The 21,640-nt window shown below is 40.2% G+C and overlaps 1 protein-coding gene across 7 annotated transcripts in view; it reads left to right on the top strand.

Moving 5' to 3' along the window:
• Positions 1–14,510, top strand: part of LNP1 (leukemia NUP98 fusion partner 1) — a 40,900-nt gene extending 26,390 nt beyond the window's left edge. For 2 of the 7 annotated variants that reach the window (XM_086410178.1, XM_086410170.1), the window contains 3 exons: positions 300–497; positions 9,056–9,286; positions 13,349–14,510. In XM_086410178.1, the coding sequence (XP_086266304.1) occupies positions 339–497; positions 9,056–9,286; positions 13,349–13,498 (540 nt within the window). In that variant the 5' untranslated portion in view covers positions 300–338 and the 3' untranslated portion in view covers positions 13,499–14,510. Of the gene's footprint in view, positions 1–199; positions 505–8,921; positions 8,972–9,055; positions 9,287–13,348 lie in introns of those variants that run through there. The other 5 variants (XM_086410225.1, XM_086410214.1, XM_086410204.1 and 2 more) reach the window with 5 other exon arrangements.
• Positions 14,511–21,640: the final 7,130 nt, after the last annotated feature.

Below are 21,640 nucleotides of genomic sequence, written 5' to 3'. Positions count from 1 at the left end.
ACCAGGCAGTGGACTGTACTTCCCACCCTTCGGCTGTGAGGCACAACCCCAGCAATGGAAGGATTAAAAAGCCTCTCAATTTAAAAAGACAGGGGGAGGGGAGGGGAATGTGGGCTGCACAATTTATAAATAGACATTACCAGAGGCTGCCTGATTGTGAAGTGGTTGTTTAGTAAATCTTTCTCCTTTAAGGATTCCATTATCAGAAACCATTTGAAAACATCAGTTTCGTTTTGTCTCTTGGGGAGATCCTGGGTTTCATCGAGTCAGCCCTGTTGGGTGATATTTCTCTCTGCTAGATTTAGGGACAGGCCTTGGATATTCTGAAGCGCCTTTACATGGAGCACAAAGATGATGATGATGATGATGATGTGTCTTTTGCCAAATGGATGAGCAGCTTCTGGGGTCACAGCTGGATAGAGGAGGATGAGCGAGGACTCCGGGACCGCCGTGGATCACAAGACGCCAGTTACAGGAAAAGCTCCCTGCCCTGCCCAGTGAGTTGTACAATGGAACCAGGGGAGAACCAAACTAGGGGAGGGGGCTTTCTCTTCGGTTTTTTTGAGGGTCCTATGATACAGTTTTCTTTGGTTGAAATGAGTACTTCCAAACCTTTTTTTATACTCACAAAAATCCCTTTTATCATTTTATCTTGTCCTCCAAAGGACCTGATTTTCATCTATTAAGTAATGATTCCTTCATTTTTAGCAACCTAAGATATATTTAACTGCTACTCGGAGCTCCTGATAAGCCTGGGATAATCCTATTGAGAGGTAATATAATTCAAGCCAAAGGAAAGAAACCTGATGTTATAGTCTGTGTAACACTGGTGTGGATCACTGTTTGATTTCCAGCAGTCTTTTTGAAATACTGAAAATAGCTCCACTATTTGGTGGCATCTAAGGAATTGGGGATTCTACTTAATAAGTCACTACCCCTGATCAATTTGATGTACTCTTTCTTCAGGTTCTCGTTTAGTTTCCTGGTGGGAGAGAAAGCCAACATTCTACCACTCTCAGCACTGTTTTTCCATGGCTAGGCAGGGGACAGGAGAGCTCTTGAGAGGGAAATAGGTGGACCTGACCAGGTGTGGACTCGGCAGTGGGTACACGTGCACTTAGAATTCCAGCTACCAGAGAATATTTCCCCAACCCCCTGCTATGCTAACTCCAGAACCAAATAAGTTTCAGGGGTGATGTTATTTTATTTTTAGCTCTGAAGTTCCCAGAAGCATAATGTATGTGAAGTATATTAAAGCATGTAAAGCAGTCTTATACTCCAAATGGTCAGCAAGTTTGAGGAATGAGACCTCTTTGAGACACAAATATTTGAAAATACTTCTCTTAAAAAGCATAATCAGGGACCAAAGGAGCATTTCAACACTTCACTGAACTCCAGGTTCTTTAAGTGAAAAAAGACAGAGGTTGCACTTGATGATCTACAAGAACCCTTCCAGTCTCACTTTCCATAATTCTGTTATAAAATAAACCCTTGCTTATTATGCTCATGTTTTAATCTTTTATGGCCCACACTGAGGGAGGTATTCATAATGTGTGAACCAGGAATATGACTAGTGTTTAGCCAAACAGCAAGAACCAGGGAGAAACAAAGAGAAAAAAAATGAGTTTCACTGTTTATCACAACAGCCCTTTGGAGCCACCAAAATATGAAAACAAATAAACATGACATAAAATAATAGTTTCTTGAATAGATTTTAGCATTTATTAGACTTTAAAAACTAGGATGATCTACCTTATTTAGAGAGTCCATTTGTGGGTTGCAATGTTGTTTGCCTTAAACTATTGGAGAATAGCAGAATTTCTTTGTATAACATTTCTAAAGAGGATCCATCTATCTTTTCCTGCTCACACTGGCTTTGAGCATCTGCCCGAGTTAACCTGTTTCGATTCTCCGAGTTGACAATTTCATAATTAGCAGACTAGCATGCAGAAAGCATGTGTTTATTTAAGGAAACAAAAGCACGGGCGAAACATGACGACCTAACTGAGCAGAGAGAGCACGAAACACAGAGCGCAGATTGGGGGACCCCGGGCAAAAGAGGCAGAGTCCTGGAGAATGGAGGGCCTGATTCCTCATCCCTCCTCACACAATGCCTGTGTTTCTGAAGTGAATCTGTAGTTGGATACTTAACTTTTCCTGACTCTAAAATGTGCTCAAATTTTTCTTACTTTGGAGATATGAGAACAATTAGGTTTTCAAGTTTTGTGTTTTGCTTTGAGCTCAGAAACAACTTAAAAGAAAAAAGCTTACTCTTAGCCTTATCTTTTTTTTTTCTCTCCCCACTGCTCCACTCAAAGGCTTCTCCCCTGTTGCAACCTGTTAGCCTACATCCATCAGTTTTATATTCACGTGAAGAATTTTCCCCTTATTTGCTATTTGCATGTGGTTTCCACTATAAGTCTTCAGCCTCACGATTCTTGCAAAACCATAGTGATGGAACATTAAATCATTACACATATTTATCGAACACCGATTGTGCGCCAGTTGTTGTTCAAGGCACAATAGGATTACAGGGGAAAAGAAGACCTATATGGCGTCTGTGCTTGTGGCGTGTCCAAGCTGGTGGAAAATACAAATTCGGCAGAAAGAATGAGGTAGACAAGGTATAAAGCTTGCTCCATCTTAGAGAACACTGCTACTTTTGGCTTCTACTGATAGTAGAAGAGAGGAAACAAGTCCATGGAGCATTATGATAAAAGCTCCCCTGTAGAATTGTCACTGATCCCTGAAATTTATTACTAATTTCTTAGATATAGAGAACACACACGACTTTTTGACAAGACTCATTATAATCTGTGATTGCTGATTTAAATCAAATTAAAAATCTAACTTTACTGTCCTGAGGTGCTTGTGTGAAAAAAAAAAAATTTTTTTTTTCGTCTTTCTCATTATTGAACAAATCTTCCTCCCTCCATTGTCACACGAATACAAACTTGAAGTAGAAAAATCTCCATATCCCTTATTTATTCTACTCACTGAAAGTGAATTGTAAGTAGTTGATTTGACTTTCTAGTCATCTTCAGATTAATGTGGTTCTCTTAGCCTTGTTCTACACAGTTAGGGCCTAGTGGAAGTGAGGATTATGCTGAATGATAGACCTCTTCCGGGGGAACTGAGTTCCCTGGCCTTGGGCTTTCTCAGTGCTTCTTCGATGCTCACATAGGCACAACATGTGCTAGTCCACATCATATCATTTGAGGGGGTTCAAAATAAACCTCTTACCTATCTGTACCCCAAGGGATTTTTTTTTCTTTTTAACAACAATCACCTTTAACCAATTTTATATTCTGTCTTTATAGTCTCAATTTAAAACTGCAGAAGTGAAATGAAGTGAAAGTCGCTCAGTCATGTCCGACTCTTTGTGACCCCGTGGACTGTATCCCACCAGGCTCCTCTGTCCATGGAATTCTCCAGGCCAGAATACTAGAGTGGGTAACTGTTCCGTTCTCCAGAGGCTCTTCCCAACCCAGAGATCGAACTCAGGTCTTCCGTTTTGCAGGCAGATTCTTTACCATCTGAGCCACGAGGGAAGCCCAAGAACACTGGAGCGGATAGCCTATCCCTTCTCCAGCAGATCTTCCTGACCCAGGAATTGAACCAGGATCTCCTGCATTCAGGCAGATTCTTTCCCAGCTGAGCTACCAGGGAAGAAAACTGTAGAATATATATCTAATTTTAATTTTTTTGACTGACTGACCTAAGGGTTGTTACACACTCTCGCCATTGTAGTATCTCACTTCAGTGGTGGTTCTCCAGCATTGCTCACTACAGGGGTAGGGTGGGCCTTGGCCCCCTTAGAGGATTTCTCACACCTGAAACGAGGGGGATGCCCTAAAGTTTCGTGACTAATGTGATTCCTTGTTTTTCAGCTTAAATGTGTATTCTATTTCAAGAGGAGACAAGCTTGATCCAAAGAAATTAGTAATAAATTTCAGGCATCAGTGACAGTTCTACAGGGGAGCATTTATCATTAATGTTCCCTGGACTTGTTTCCTCTCTTCTACTATCAATAGATGCCAAGATAGAGGAATTTCTGGGAAGGCAGCAGAGTGGAGTGAGTAAGAGCGAGGGCTCTGAGGTGCCTCCCAGTGTCTACTACTGGCTGCATAACCTCCCTCTGTCTCAGAGTCCCTCTGTGTGAATGGGATTGATGAAGACAGTGCATACATCATGCAGGTGTTCTTAGGATTCAGTGACTAGTGTGTGCAGTGTGCTTAGAACAGTGCCTGGTACCAAGTAAGCACTTTTTCTCCCCCTCTCCTTTCCACCTCCTCTCCCTCCTCCTCCTCTTTTTCCTATGTGTCAGAGTTTAAATTGTCTTTTAGTTTCCCTAAAGGAGGTCCAGCGGATGGTATCGACCTACCATTTTACCAGTTGAACCTTTTTATCCTGATGCTATTTCTGTATAATGCTAATTGACTAATTTATAAATCTCTTGGCTCTGTTGATAGGCAGTTAATATTCCTCACATAAAATTCATTTAGACTTTCCTAAAGACCTACAAATTATTATTACTTTTGTAATAAGATTTTGTTATAACTGGTACATTGTTTAAAGCCATGTTTCACTTAGAAATAGAATGAACTTGTTGCTGTTGTTGAAGATACAAGTTTGGGATTATTAATCTGATTAAGGGGTTTCCCAGGTGGCTCAGTGGTAAAGAATCAGCCTGCCAAGCAGGAAATGCAGATTTGATCCTTGGGTTGGGAAGATCCCCTGGAGAAGGAAATGACAACCCACTCCAGTATTCTTGCCTGGAAAATCTTATAGACAGAGGAGCCTGGCAGGTTCCATTCTGTGGGGTCACAGAGCCAGATGTGACTTAGTCACTAAACAACAACAATAATCCAAGGAAGAGACATCTTATGCTTAAACATCTCCATAAAGTCACTAGTCATGTAAGTCTTAGACAAGTCTCTTAGCCAAACTAAGATTCATTTTCCTCATCTGTGAAAGGGGAAGAATGACTCCCTTGTAGGATTTGTTCAGAGATTAGAGACAAGGCCTGGTCCCCAGAGAGCCTGACACACACAGTGCACTAAGATTCAACATGGGTCTTAATTATCTCAACACCTGGATCTTTTCCCCGATTATTTCTCATCATGCTCAGGTGCTTGCATTTACTCAGAGGGCAGGAGGGGTACAATTGAAGGGTGATTATAATTAAACCCAGAATAAAAAACTTCAAGTAGTTCTTGGAGTGAAGGTGTTACATAACTATATTTTCAAAAGGCAAGAACCTATGGCTTGGAGTCAAGAGTGCATAGGATTTTTTTTGGACAGAAATGGTTTTCTGGCATCCCTGTGAGAAATAGCAAGGTTGTTCAGAGCACTATTTTCTAGTGAGAGCACTACTAACTCCGGGGTGATAATTGCTCCAGCAAGTCCATGCCTGCTGCAGGCTTTGGAGCCTGGGAGCCGGGAGCCCAGGTCATGAGCTCAGAGTGTGGGGGATCCCATGCCTCACACGAGGACCTGCGTCACAGCACAGGAGACAGATGGATAAGGTTGATCCATGGACGTGGAAGTGACATTCCACACCTTGAAAAAAAAAAAAAAAGCTTTTGAGGGCATTGATTCAAGTCTTTGTGGGGGAAATTGCATTAGAAGGGCATATAAAATTCCAAAAGTAGAGCTTGCTTACTAAGAAAACATTTTTAAAAGTGGGAAAATTTCCATGTAACCAATTAGAGTGCTTTTTATGTGTGTGTGTTTATTTATTTTTAGTCAAAGGATAATTGCTTTACAGTATTATGTTGGTTTCTGCATTTGAATCAGCCGTAGGTATACATGTTTCCCCTCCCTCTTGAACCTCCCTTCTGCCTCCCTCCCCATCCCACCCCTCTAGGTTGTCACCAAGCCCCAGTTTGAGTTCCCTGAGACATACACAAATTCCCATTGGCTATCTATTTTACATATGGTAATATATATTTCTATGCTTGTTTCTCACAAGCTTCCACACCTAAACAGACTAACTGGAAATTTCATCTGACATAAGGAGATATCAAGGGTACACTTTATTTACATTGTGATGGAAACCCTTGCCATTTTTTTTATGCCTATCAATGGAAGAGAACATTTGTACAAACACATACATTTCACTCCCAGTCTCACATCTTTTAAATTTTATTTTTTAAGATTTTTGATGTGATAAGAACATGTAACGAGATTTACCCTCTTTGGCAGATTTTTAAGTATACGATACAGTATTGTTACCTTTAGGCACAATGTTGTACTGCAGAACTCTAGGACTTATTATTTATTTATTTATTTTGGCTGCACCGTGAGGCATGTGGAATCTTAATCTTAGTCCTCGGACAAAGGGTGGTACCACGCCCCCTGCAGGGGAAGCGTGGAGTCTGAACCAGCGCACTGAAATGTTATACCTGTTAATTAGCAACTGCCCCAGCCCTTGGCACCCACCATTCTGTTCCTTCCTTCTAGGAGCTTGACCATTTCTGATATGTTATATAAGTGGAATCATGAAGTATTTGTCCTTCTGTGTCCCAGTCTCAATTTTTTAGCGTATTATTATTCTTTTTTTACTGACAATATAAGTGATCAGTACAGAAAACATCTGTAGAAAACGTCTACTCCCTGTGTTTTCACGTGGTCTCTCCTCCATATGAGTATGTCCCTGGTGTCTCTCAATTTCTTCCTCTTATAAGAACACTAGTTAGAGTGGATTAGGGCCACCCTGATGGCCTCATTTTAAGTTAATTTTTAAAGGCCCTACCCCTAAATACAGTCACATTGTGAGCTATTCACATGGGGCTTCAATATGTGAATTTGGTGGGGCAGGTTGGGGGGGGAAGGGATGACACAATTCAGCCCATGTGCAATGAGGACCTTATTTTAAGCCTTTTGATTCATATTGTCAACAGCTTTCCAAGAAAGCTGTATCCATTTATAGTCCTGCTACCAGCAAGGAATGACAGTGCCTATCCCCTTGCACTCTTGCTAGTGTTAGTATTATTAAAACAAACAAACAAACAAAAAAAAACAACTTTTTTTTGCTAACCCAAAAGGCAAAATTGTTTTTCATTTCATTTTAACATAATTTTGACTACTAATAAGCCTAAACAGTTTTCACCACTTGGTATTTCTTTTTCTTTCATTCTTTATACTTTTATTCATTGAATGTATATTTAATAAACTCATGCTGTGAAGGCAGCAAAGTGCTGTGTACTGAGTTTCTAGGAGAGAATGATACGTAGCCCTTGACACGTGGAGCACACAGTCTACTGGAGAAGAGAGACGTGTAACAAAATTAACCAGAAGATCAACGACAGTTGTGAAAAGCGTCATGAAGAAGTATAAGACCTCAGGGAGAGTGTCTAACAGTGCCTCAGGGGCCTGGACCAATCAAGGGGGAAGGCAAGGCTTTCTGAGGGGGGTGTGGTTTCCACTGTGAGTAAAGTGCGATTAGCTGGTGATGAAGTGAAGGGGTGGGGTCACAGCCAGAGAGGACCTCTTGTGAAAATGCCTGTGCTGGCCAGGAGCAAGTGAGCTGGAGGAAGCGACCAGTGAGGCTGTGTCCTTGAAGAGGTGAGGGTGAAGAGATGAAGCGTGATGGCCTATGTTTGTTGCGGTTGTTTTAAGTATGCTGGGTGCTGTGGGGAAAGTGAGTAAGAGTGAACCCAGGATAGCTCCAACTAGGAAGGAAGCTGCCACTGTAATCTGGGCAAAAGGTAGTGATGACTTGGATTAGGGTAGTAACGGTGGCACTGGAAAAAAGTGAATGGTTTTCAGAGACACTTGAGAGGTGGATTCTACTGACTTGGCAATTGGATGTGGAAGGTGGCCCAAGCAACCAGGTGAATGGTGATGCCTTTTCTAAATTGAGGGGCACTTGAGAAGCAGGTTTGGGGAGGAGAGGCAATGAGTTCGAATTTGGACGGATCAGGTTGTGTGCCTATGGGAAACCAAGAAGGGAAGTTTTGAGCGGGCAGAAGCTCAGGGGAGAAGTCAGTATAAATGAGGAAACTAGGGTATAGATAGAAATTGAAGTCTGGGGGTGAGGCATTTAGAGAGACAGTGTTAGGTGAGAAAGCAAAGGAAGGGAGGGAGGACTGGTTTAGAGCGCTGGGGACTCCAGCAGTTGTGAGCAGACAGAAGGGAGAAGTGAGCAAACATCTAAAACACAGTGGCAGAAAGGTGAAGGGGGAACCAAGAAGTGCCATGGCAGAAGGCAAGAGAAAGACTATTTCAGAATGGCTCCCTAGGCACCTGGGTTGGAGGCTACATAAAGGACGAAAGGCTAAAACATGCACAGCATTTGGCAACATGGGGACCAATATCCTAACTAACATGTGGCTGCAAAAGCTGGATTGGAGTGGTTTGGAGAGTAAGAGAAATTGAGAGAGCAAATGTCACAATTCTTTCAAAAGTTTGGCTTCTCTGAACTCTGTCTTTGATTATTTTCCAGTTGTTGATCATTTTCTGTTGCTGTCATTGTGTTACCTGACCTCTATGTTTGTATGTATATGTGAATATACTTATTTATCTTCAGAGTATTTATTAAATATTAGTAACTTGTAGCAAATATTTTGTTTTTTTTTTTTGTCCACTGCATAATTTTGTGTTGTTTTCATGTATATTAGCTTTACTTATGTAATTAAATGAATTTTTTTCCTTTTGACTTCTTCTATTGTTCTTTGCTCTTAGAAATTCCTTCTCTATACAGAAATCACACAACTATTCATCTTTGTATTATTTTTTTTAATGTTTATGGCTTCTTTAAAATTTTCACTTGATTATTTTGAAATTTTTTTTTACATGTCAGTTTAAGGCTTGGGACACTTGATTATACCACCCTAATGATACAGGAGCAACAAAGCTAATCTTGGGATATTTAATGTTTTGACCAATTGACTCCACTGCCTCATTGCTGTAGAAAGGTCCTACTGATCAAGAAGATGAAATTTCAGTTCAACATGAGATTCGTTTGGTTAGTAATCTATGGACATTCTGTCTCTGTGCTAATATTGTGCAGTCTGTTTATATTGTAACATTTTTTATTCTGTATTCCCAGTTTCCTGTACTTCCCAGAATGATGTCGTCTGCCAGCCATCCTAGAAGGTATTCTTATGAGGACCAGGGATTTCGATGCCACACTCAAGTGCGGGATCACAGAAAGTGCTCAGGGGATGGGTCATTCAAGGAGCCATTGGAATCAAAAGGAAGATCCCATTCCAAAATTCAGTCATTTTCAGACTCCTTTGAACAGCAACTGTGCTTTAGAACCAAACGTTCCGTCTCTTTGGTATGTAACAGAGTTATTGAATATTTAAGCTGTCTTAGAAAAGGAAACTCAAAAAGTTCGTACTCTCCCAGTCTGAGGAGAACAAATCTAGCTTCTTATTTACAGTTTGGCATTGAGATCTTTCAGAGAAGGCAATGGAACCCCACTCTGGTACTCTTGCCTGGAAAATCCCATGGACGGAGGAGCCTGGTAGGCTGCAATCCATGGGGTTGCAAAGAGTCGGACACGACTGAGCGACTTCACTTTCACTTTTTACTTTCATGCATTGGAGAAGGAAATGGCAACCCACTCCAGTGTTCTTGCCTGGAGAATCCCAGGGACGGGGGAACCTGGTAGGCTGCTGTCTCTGGGGTCGCACAGAGTCGGACACGACTGAAGCGACTTAGCAGCAGCAGCAGCATTGAGATCTTTGGAAAATGATACCTGTTTTAGATAGCCCAGATGTACATAAAGGTTTTAAATTATTATTATTTAAAGACATCGGGTGTAGGAAGAATTCCTGAAGAAGTACTGGTTGGAATGTTTTGTTACCAATGTCCTCTAGTTCTTTGAGACTGTTTCTATCACCCTTATTACAAATAATTGTGATTTGTTCTCTTTCCACTATATGAAAAAGAAAAAGCTGTCCCTATTGCTCTTATCCTCCCCTATGTAATCTGGTAGGAAATAGTTTGTGATGGCGTTGTGCCCCCTGTATCTTTAAAAAGCACACAGAAGGAACTCTCTGGACACCATGGAGAGCAGGAGCAGGAGTGGTCACAGTGGCCTCGTGGGAATCCAAGTGAGGCATAAGGGAAACAGGCAGGAAATGGGGGGAAGACTAGAAGCACCACTGATGATGCCAAAACTGATACATAAAGTCCTAAACTAGAGACCAATTAATTGGAGGTTAGTTTTTCAACTTTGCAGTGTGTTCACTGAGCAGCCCTGAGCAACATACTTCTTTTTTGTTGGGTCTTTGATTTTGGTTTTATTTTGCAAAAGAAGAATAATGATATGTTTCTTCCATGTAGTAGATGGAGCGAATAAGTAAGGCTAGATCCACCTGGATCTTGAGCTGCGCTCTGTGACTGGCTAGGGAAGACACTCATGGGCTTCCTACCTCATGGTCCCCCGAGCTCGGTGCTTTCTGCCTAGCTGTGACAGCTGCTGGGATTGTCACTGTGCATCTTTGCCTCACAGTGGCACTTCACTTTTGTCGCAGTGACCTTGTGTATCTATGACTCCCCTTGAGTAAGTGCTATCTCTACGGGATCAAAAAAGGAATAAAGAAGGAAGAATAGTGAACAGCTGTCACTTTCTGTGTCTAAACATTATTAAGGGTTTCTATTTTGTCTTTTTTTTTTAATGCTTTTTTTTTTTTTAGATATGCTTTCAGACTTAGAACAAGGTTGCAAGAATAGTGCCAAGACTACACCTTTCACCTAGATTCCCTCTAAACGTAAACATATTATCCCATTTACATTTACTCTCTCTTTCCTTCCCACGCCCAAACAAGGGCACAAGGATATAAATATAGTATGGTAATTAAACTCAGGAAATGAACACCAACACAATATCTTATCTATTGGCCTTATTCCTATTTTCCCAGTTGTCCCAATAATATTTTTTATATCAAGATTCCAGATCATGTGTTGCAAATGATTTTCATGTCCCTTTAAGCTATTTTATTTCTGCAGCAATGCCTCAGTCTTTATCTTTCATAAGACTGGCTGGTTATGTTTTAGAATGAAGCTCAGTTTGAAATCATCTGATATTTCCTCATGATTAGATTCACATTATGAGCTTTTGGCAGGAATAAAATATTTTTTCACATCTGTTTCAAAACTGCTTGTTAAAGTCATTAATTATATTAATCAGGGAATTGACTTGCTTTAAATTCTTTCTAGAGTAAGGAAGGATATAAATATGTTTTGAAAAAAAATTTAATCAGAACAATTCTTTGTTGATTCTGTTGGCCACAGAAAAAATTCATATCACATGTTTACATAAGTGTGTAAATGTGAAATCAATTTTCTTACTTAAAGAGATGTCATTATCTTATCCTTAAAATATAAGAATGTTTGTTTCATTCATTTCTCAAGTTCTTCCTTTTGAGTGCCAAGATAACCAAGGCAGCCTTTTCAACTTTTTTGACTCAAGAACTCTGTTCATAGTTGTATGTAGTTGGCTCTTCATGTCCTTGGGTTCTGTACTTGTGAACTTGAGCATCCATGCATCTTGGTACCCGTGGGTGGTTTTGGAACCAGTCCCCTTGAGGATACTAAGGGACAACTGTATAATAACCTAGAAACCTGCTAGGAATTTACAAAATCATTAAAATGCTTTTCATATTATGTGATCAATATATATGATAAATAATTTTAAATATTTTAAATTTTATATTACTTTTATATTATAAAATTTTTCTTCATTCCAAATAAAACAATTTGGAAAATACATACTTTAAAACATTTTTCTGTGTAACAATTGATGTGATTTTCTGAAACTAACTACATTAAAAAGTGTGATTTGTCAGCAAATCTAAAAATGATGTATATTGGCTTTTATTTGGGGGCCAAATGTATACTACTATGTAGATTTAAATGTTACATCTTTTAGCATCAAGAAGAGCCAGAAAACTGCTTTTGTGATCTGTTCATGACCAATAACATTAAAGTTTTTCCTTTTGATATTGAAAAACTCAACTGGCATTTTAAAATAATTTTTCTCACTTTGTTTCTAAGTGATAAGATAAGAAAAAAATATTTCAGGTTATTATTATGAGCAGTTTTCACATAGTCTTTATTCTCAATGAGGGAAAAGCCAAATTGCAAATAATCATCACTATATTTTCTCTATTTTATACTGTTCTTATAAGGATTAGAGATATTCCTGGCTGCTCAATATGAATTATGAGCAGATTGATGGATTTAATACAAGTGCTGGACCTAATGAAAATAATCTGGAGGCACATTTACAGGGCTAGTACAATTTTTAAGCCCCTCTTAACCTGTATCTCAGCATCATCATTTGTTTTGCTTTCTGATTTTGACTAGTGGACCATTATAGATAGAAATGAAATAATCTCAGTATGAAAACAATTTAACACTGTACAGAGGATAACACCCCCTCAGTAACCAGACATCCCCATAGCTCACCCTGCTGGGCTAGTCATGACCTTGCTCATCTGAGTGTTACTGCTTATGTTCACCTCATAGGCACTCAGGAGTTCTGCAGCATTTCCAATTCAAGTGGACAATGGGGGAATAATGATTTTGTTTATTTAAAAAACTGAAGTGTAAATAGATACCATCACTATATTGATCAATACTAGTCTTTTGTAAGTAATTCCTTTGAAACTAACCCTCTGACCATGGAAACCAAAGAAGCACACCTCTCCCCTTGCCCCCAGTCTCCACACAGTTCCCTATCACATCACCCTATTTATAGTTATCATTACATTTATAACTACCTGTTATTTTTTTATTTCCTTTCAGGCTTATTGGTTGATTGTCTCCCTCCGCCTAGGTGTAGAATCTAAGCAGTAGGGTCTCTAGTCTAGTTGGTGTCATATCGCCCCATCCTAGAACAACAGTGTGTGTTCGTTCATTTGACCATTGAATGTGGACCCCTGGGCAACTTGTTGGGGAATGTTAGTGTGGTTGAATGTCATTCTTGACACTTCATTCTTTACCTAGTCCTTATCTGAAAACTTAGTGCAAACCCTTAGTGACCGTGAGGAGGTTAGAATCATTCAATGTATGATTCCCTTGCCACATTCTTTTTCAAAAAGTACCAGAAGAGTATTAATTTTACTGTGAAATCACATCCCTTTGTACCTTAGAGGCAGAGTCATGTGCAGGCCGAGTTTCCTCCACAGACCATCTGCTGGTGCCCAAGGCCCCTCTTCCTTTGTTTATGACTAAAGCTTTAGCAATACCCTTAGGCTTGTGCTAATTTATTACTAAAAACTAAGATGTGAAAGTCTCCTAAATGATTAGAGTTTCCTACATTTCTGATAATTAGGAAAAATGTTGAATGTTGTCAGCTATCTACCCTTTTCCAATCCTTCTTTATCAGGGACCTGAGAGCAGAAAGGAGAGAAATGAGAGAGAACGCCGGTTTCTGGAAGTGAGGTCTTGCAAGAAAGTGGAGGAAAAAAGGAGCTCTAGGAAGGAAGAGCATGGAGAAGTGTACCTGCCCACCCTGTCTGAAAAAGCGCTCAAATAACCCTTTGCTTCCACACCATGACTACCGACGCTGCTGCTTTTTGAGCCCCAATTTACCAGACCCAGGAACGGTACCTGTAAGAGGGTCTGCAGATGCTGAGTGACTCAGGTGGGTGGTTGATTCAGCTGCTCCCCAAGACAGCTTGCATCATACCCCACCTGCTTTTCAGAGTATGATCTGCTCTGTTGCCCTTTTAGGGGAATAAAAAGAATAAAAGGTATTTTAATAGAATAAAGTTATTCTTGAAAATGTAAAGAGAGATATTTAAAGAGCCACCTACACATCTTCACCAACCCTTCTTCCACATCAGCCTCACAAATAATCTTAAATAAAAGTCATTGGTGTGACTCGAACTCCTTACTAGAAGTTATTATATAAGTATGTCTAAAGGCCATTATTTAATGAGAACTGGTAATTAAAGGTGCCAGGTACTATGTGGAAAGTTTGAAAGCATGACCTGAAATAGTCCTCACCACTCCCGAGGTGGGGTGTAGTCTTTTTACTTGCTGGCAGAGGAAACTGCAGTTTAGGAAAGTTCTGTCTTTCACTGCTGAGGAGGTAATCAGAGTTAGGGCCAGAACTCAGCTCATTCTGACTCATGTTCCTAACCTGAGGCAGGACATCTTTTTCCCTTTGGCAGAGGGTCCTGACTTAGTCTGTGTGTGATTTGCTTGTAAATGGGCAGAGGTGAATGAGAAAAGCAGGACTTGGAAGTGGGTTATAGTTTTGATGATAAGAACTTTTAAGACTTACTCTCTTAGCAACTTTCAAATGTACAATACAGTATTGTTGACTATCGTCATCTTGCTGTACATTACACCCATGACTTATTTGAAACATATGGAATGCTTCGCACAGATCTGCATGTCACCCTTACACACGTGCTGTGCTAATCTTCTGTGTGTCCAGAGAAGTTCCAATGTTACTGTATGCGCTGTTGAAGCAGGGACTTTTTATTCTTTTTCCAGCTTTATTGAAGTATAATTGATGAATAAATTTGTGTATATTTAAATTGTTCAGCATGATGATCGACGTGTATGTATATGACATTCTTTGTGAAACCATCACCACAGTCAGGTTAATTAAACACGTTGAGCCCATATTCTATTTTTTTTCCCTAGAAGGAGAGATAGTTGAAATCTCCCTATTTATTCTTTTTTAAAAAATTAAAAAAAATTTAATTGTAGGATAATTGCTTAACAACGTTGTGTTAGTTTCTGCCATATAACAATGTGAATCAGCCATAAGTGTATATTATATATATATATATATATATATATATATATGTCCCCTCCTCTTGAAGCTCCCTCCGCTCCCCATCCCACCCCTCTGGGTTGTCACAGAACACTGGATTTGTGCTCCCTGTGTCATACAGCAACTTCCCACTGGCTCTCTGTTTTCCATATGGTAATGTATAGGTTTCAATGCCATCCTCTCAAATCTGTCCCACCCTTTTCTTCCACTGCTGTGTCCATAACCATAAGTCTGTTCTCTACATCTGGGTCTCTATTCCTGCCTTCTTTTTATTCTTTATCTCTGTCTTGGATCTTTAAATGCCCAAGGGTAGCAAGAATCTCTATTTTGTAAAGATCTCCCAGAATTATACCACAACTGATTGCTTATGTAAGAACAAACTAACTTTGGCATAGTTAGTAAAAAGAAAGAAAAAGAGAAGAGGAAAACAGTGAAATAAAAGTAAAATATTGATGATCATTAACTTGCATTCTTTCAATTCATACAACTTGTACCTTCACCATTTTGGGTTGATACTTTCATGTAGCCTCTCAATGATGCTTTTTCACACAAGTAAAAGATGACTTCAATCTAGTACCTGGTGTGTTTGCTACCAAGGTGGAGAACGGGACCTGACCTGCCTTTGAGGTTTGTGTTCTGCTGTAGTTGTGGGGAAAATACTGGTTTCTCCACCTTTGCTTTGGGTACTTTTCAGTCTTGCTAACCAAATTTTAGAAGTGGGGATGATCTATACATTGCTGTGGCCCCAATATAAAGGTCTGGGGAGAAGTGGCCCACCCACGGGAAGGAGAAATACCTGGAGTTCTCGGGGCGCGTTGGCTGGCTGACTGAGAGAGTAGCCGCCTTCCACTCCAACCAGGATACGTGTGAAGGTTCTTCCCCTTCAAGGATGATGATACCTGGAAAAATCAGAATTAGGAATTTTATTCTATATTTTATCAAATTGAAGAAAAGTCCATTTTCAGCACACTTTCAGGACCATTGTACATGTAAAAGGGGGGACTCTCTGAATATGACTTTGTCTATTTATTGCCTTTTTAAAATTTGTTTTAAAATAAAACAATACTTGTCATAATAAAGATATAAAAGAAAGAGAATAAAAATTAAAAATTCTTATACTTACTCAGAGATATACTTTATTTTATGTCTTTTCAGAATATTATCTATGTGCACAGATATACACACACAACTTATGTCCAAACATTAACTCATTTCAGTTAATAATATGTGATAACATCTTTTAAAGTCAATAAAATAGTTGAGTGCATAATTTTAATGGTTATTACAAAGGAAACATACTTAGAATGTGCTCAAGTCTATTCTATCTTAGAAAGTTTCCCTCACAACATATCAGTAGGTACCACTTTTAATAGCCAATAGTTACCACCCTGGCCTTCCCTGGTGGCTCAGATGGTAAAGAATCTGCCTGCAATGCAGGTGACCCAGGTTTGATCCCTGGGTCGGATGATCCCCTGGAGAAGGGGTTGGCTACCCACTGCAATATTCTTGCATGGAGAATTCCATGGACAGAGGAGCCTGGTGGGCCACAGTCCATGGGCTTGCAAAAAGTCAGACATGAGTGACTAACACTTTGTTTTCCCTGAGTTACCACCTTAGCTATCTTTCCTTTCACAGAAAACTTCCTGAAGAGTATCTATTACATTCCTCCCTGAATTTTCAGTCTGTGGCAATGTGACTTTTATCTTTACCTTCTTTGGAAGCTGTCCTCTTCAAAGTCACTCTTGTCCCCTTTACTGTCAAACTGTATGAAAACATTGCTCTACTTCCTTAGCTTGACTATCTGGCAGCTTCTGACATTGCTGACCACTCTCTCCCTTCTGAAGTCCTCTCTGGTTGTTATGATCTATATTCTCTGGTTCCTTGGACTTCACTGATCATTCTTGGTTAGTCTTTGTTGAGGAATCCTTAACCCTTAAATGTTGGCTTTCCTCTAGGCTTTGTCTAGGCATGTGTTCTAGGCATATGTCTGACTCCGCTTATTCTTTTTGAGCAATCTCAAACACTCCCATGGGGTCAGCTACCTATGTGGTGTGTTATTCACTCAGTCATGTCCAACTGACCCCATGGTCTGCAGCCCGCCAGGCTCCTCTGTCCATGGAATTCTCCATGCAAGAATACTGGTGGGTTGCAATTCCCTTCTCCAGGGGATCTTCCTGACCCAGGGATTGAACCCAGGTCTCCTGCCTTGAGGGAGATTCTTTACCATCTGAGCCACCAGAGAAGCCCCAAATGGCCCCTAAATCTCTTCCTGTGATGCAGACCTTTCTCTTGAGCACCACACCCACACACACAACTGGACCTTAGACATATATCTAGTTGCAGTTTTCATAGGCATTGCAAACTCATTTTTAAATTAATTTTATGGTCATACCACAAGGCTGGTGAGATTTTAGTTCCCAGACCCAGGATTGAGCCTGGGCTCTCAGCAGTGAAATCATGGAGTCCTAACCACTAGACTGCCAGGAAATTCCCTCAAACTCACTTTTTAAAAGTACATTATTATTTCTTGCCCCCCTGTCTTTCCCTCCTGTTGTGTTCCCTATCTCAGTTCAGTTCAGTTACTCAGTCGTGTCTGACTCTTTGCAACCCCATGAATCGCAGCATGCCAAGGCCTCCTTGTCCATCACCAACTCCCAGAGTTCACGCAGACTCACGTCCATCGAGTCAGTGATGCCATCCAGCCATCTCATCCTCTGTCGTCCCCTTCTCCTCCGGCCCTCAATCCCTCCCAGCATCAGGGTCTTTTCCAATGAGTCAACTCTTTGCACAAGGTGGCCAAAGTACTGGAGTTTCAGCTTCAGCATCAGTCCTTCCAATGAACACCCAGGACTGATCTCCTTTAGGATGGACTGGTTGGATCTCCTTGCAGTCCAAGGGGCTCTCAAGAGTCTTCTCCAACACCACAGTTCAAAAGCATCAATTCTTTGGCACTCAGCTTTCTTCAGCTTTTCTTCACACTGGGCTGGAAGAAGCACAAGCTGGAATCAAGATTGCCGGGAGAAATATCAATAACCTCAGATATGCAGATGATACCACCCTTATGGCAGAAAGTGAAGAGGAACTAAAAAGCCTCTTGATGAAAGTGAAAGAGGAGAGTGAAAAAGTTGGCTTGAAGCTCAGCATTCAGAAAACTAAGATCATGGCATCTGGTCCCATCACTTCATGGCAAATAGATGGGGAAACAGTGGAAACAATGTCAGACTTTATTTTTCTGGGCTCCAAAATCACTGCAGATGGTGATTGCAGCCATGAAATGAAAAGATGCTTACTGCTTGGAAGGAAAGTTATGACCAACCTAGATAGCATATTAAAAAGCAGAGACATTACTTTGCCAACAAAGGTCCGTCTAGTCAAGGCTATGGTTCCCTATCTCAGTGAATGGTTATTATCATTTACCAGTTGTCAACTAAGAACTTGGTTCAGGTTGAAACCATCTTGTAGTCTTCTTTTGTTCTCCATTCCAATAATCATCAACTTCTGCCTATTTTGCCTCTAAATATCACTGGGACCTACTAAATTCCATTCTCACTGCCACCACATCACTTGAGGCCCCTTGATTGCAACAAAGATAATGTCTTTGTTGATGTCTTCCCTGACCAAAATGATGTCTTCCCTGACCAGGGATCAAACCTGGACCCCCTGCATTGAGAGCACAGAGTTTTAACTCCTGGACCACCAAAGAAGTCCCTCTGCTATTTTAATGTAGCTACTAGAAAATTTAAACTTACCTCTCTGTCTCATTCCTTTGGGGCAGTACTGATCTTTACCCTGACTGATTCTCTAAGCCTCTTTTTGTATTACTCGAATTTTATTTTTTAAATTCTAGGGAGTTTAAAAAGAATCAGAATTTGATTAACCCATGGTGTTACTTTTTGGGTTAACTGGCTTAATAGTAGTTATAACATTTTAAAGTTTATTATACTTGATTCCTTCTTTCCTCCCTCCCTCTATCTCTCCCTTCTTTCCTCTCTCCCTTCCTTCCTTCCATCCTTCTCTTTCCAAATGAAAATACCTCTGTCCAATTATATTCTCTTCTGTGCTGTAGTATAACTCATGTGGGTTTTAGCATGTAATGATTTACATACACATCTGTCTTCCCATCTAGACTGTGAACTCTGAGTTCACAGGAATCATATCTTAATCATCTTTGCATTCCCAGAACCCCATAGGTGCCTATCTCATAGTACTGAGGCTATATATATATATTGTCTGAGAGTGTGACTCTGAACAGAGTTCTATAACTTGAATTAATTCTGCCTATTTTAGGCAAGAAACTGTCACATATTACTCTCTTGAAATGAAAAATTGCATTTGTAGATCGTATTCCCCCCTCCATGGAAACTCTTTTACTTATAAAAACAGCACCTGTCATACTTTCAAATAATGCAGAAGCATATAAAATAGAAAGTGGCTGTTCTCTGGAAAACACCAGTGTCAGAAATGAACACGGTTAAGCATTACTGTGAAGGCACACTGGTTACTCTGCTCTAGGGGGCAGACTTGAGCTGACCTTTGGACGGTAACGCTGGACACAGAGAAACCTCCCTGTCGGGCAGTGACAAAATCACTCCCATAGCTTTCAGACAGAAAGGAGAACTGCAGCATTTCCTATCAAAACTTTTGGAGGTTGGATTAATCTAATTAAACACTGGGTAATTTTTATGACTTATTAATGTATTTAAAGGTACACGAGGGAGAATGACGAACTGATTTTCTCCATGGGGCACAAAAAGAGAAAGAAGGCATAAAATACTTGTGCAGATGATTTACATTTACACAATGGGAGATTTTAAACTAGCAAAGGGAGGGATTATAAATACTAATTTTCTTTGTCTTTGAAGTTTTTAATATTCTTTTGTTTCCTGGGATTATATAACTTTGTTTTGACTGAAATCCTGCTATTTTAGGAGCCAGGTAGAGAATTGACTGAGCACAGTTCTGCCCCATCTGCATGTATGGAGATGTGAGGGAAAAACAATGGTGAATGGTGCAGCCACTGTGGACAAGGGTATGGAATTTCCTTGAAAAATTAAAAATAAAGCTACCATATAATCCAGCAATTCCACTTCTGGGTATTGATATGAAGGAAACAAAACGGTAGCTCAAAAACACATATGCACTCCCATGTTCATTGCAGTATTACTTACAACAGCTAAGACATGGAAACAATCTAAGTCTCTCTCTCTCTATTTCATATATGCTATGCTATGCTATGCTAAGTCACTTCAGTCGTGTCCGACTCTGTGCGACCCCAGAGACAGCAGCCCACCAGGCTCCCCCGTCCCTGAGATTCTCCAGGCAAGAACACTGGAGTGGGTTGCCATTTCCTTCTCCAATGCATAAAAGGGAAAAGTGAAAGTGAAGTCGCTCAGTCGTGTCCGACTCTTAGCGACCCCATGGACTGCAGCCCACCAGGCTCCTCTGTCCATGGGATTTTCCAGGCAAGAGTACTGGAGTGGGGTGCCATTGCCTTGTCTGCATTTCATGTATATATATATGAAATCTAAGTCTCTCTCTATATATTTCTATATATAAATAAATATATATATTTATATATATATATATATATATATATATATAAAATCTTTCCATTCATGACAACTTGGATGGACTTTGAGGACATTAAGCTAAGTGAAATAAGTCAAATAGAGAATGACAAATACTGTATGATTTCACTTACATAACAGAATCTTAAAAAGCAAGCTGGGATGGGGGTATGTGGGGAGAATGGGGGCAGGCCAGGTGTACAAAATGGGTGTAGATAGTCAAAAGGTACAAAGTTCCAGCTATAAAAAAATTAGTCACGGGGTGTAATGTACAGCATGGTGCCTATAGTTAACAATATTGTAAAACATATCTGAAAGTTGCTTAAAGAATAGATCTTAAAGTTTTTATCATGAGAAAAACAAATTTTGTATGTGTGTGGTGACAGATGTTAATGACATCATAGTGATCTTTTCACAATAAATAAAAATATCAAATCATTATGTTGTACACCTAAAACCAATATAATGTTACATGTCAATTGTACCTCAACCCCTTCCCCCAAAGCCAAAAACAAACAAACAGGAAACGGATTGGTGTTTGCCTGAGGTGGGGAGTAGTGTGAGTAGGCAGTGGGTGAAATGGGTGAAGAGAGTCAAAAGGTACAAACTTCTAGGTATAAAATAAGTCCTGGGGATGTAACGTACAGCATGGTGACTATCGCTAACAATTCTACACCGTATAAACAGAAGTTGCTAAGAGAGTGGATCTTAAAAACTGTCATCACAAGAGAAAAATTTGTAACTGTGTGTGGTAGTGAATCAGAGAAGGCAATGGCACCCCACTCCAGTCCTCTTGCCTGGAAAATCCCATGGATGGAGGAGCCTGGTGGGCTGCCTTCCGTGGGGTCGCGAAGAGTCGCACACGACTGAGCGACTTCACTTTCACTTTTCACTTTCATGCATTGGAGAAGGCAATGGCAACCCGCTCCAGTGTTCTTGCCTGGAGAACCCCAGGGACAGGGGAGCCTGGTGGGCTGCCGTCTATGGGGTTGCACAGAGTCGGACACGACTGAAGCGACTTAGCAGCAGCAGCAGCAGAGGTAGTGGATATTAATTAGACATTGTAGTGATCATTTTGCAATATATACAGACATAGAATCATTGTGCACCTGAAATGAGTATTATGTTATAGGTCAATTTTATCTAGATTAAAGAAACAAGCAAACAAACAAAAATCAATAATGAACTGTGAAGCTCCTTAATTTTAGCTCAGCTTGTGCATACATGTGTGCCCAGCAACTCTTGAGTAATTTACACCACAGAGCATAGCCACACCTCGCCTTGGCTCATGATCTCTAAGTCTCTCCCATTTTACTAATTG

The sequence above is a fragment of the Bos grunniens genome, chromosome 1, assembly GCF_055505025.1.
Source record: "Bos grunniens cultivar Pamir isolate PY7600 chromosome 1, Bosgru_T2T1.0, whole genome shotgun sequence".
In the NCBI taxonomy this organism is placed as follows: Eukaryota; Metazoa; Chordata; class Mammalia; order Artiodactyla; family Bovidae; genus Bos; species Bos grunniens.
Note: the sequence above shows the minus strand (reverse complement) of the source record. Positions and strands in the feature narration are given on the sequence as shown.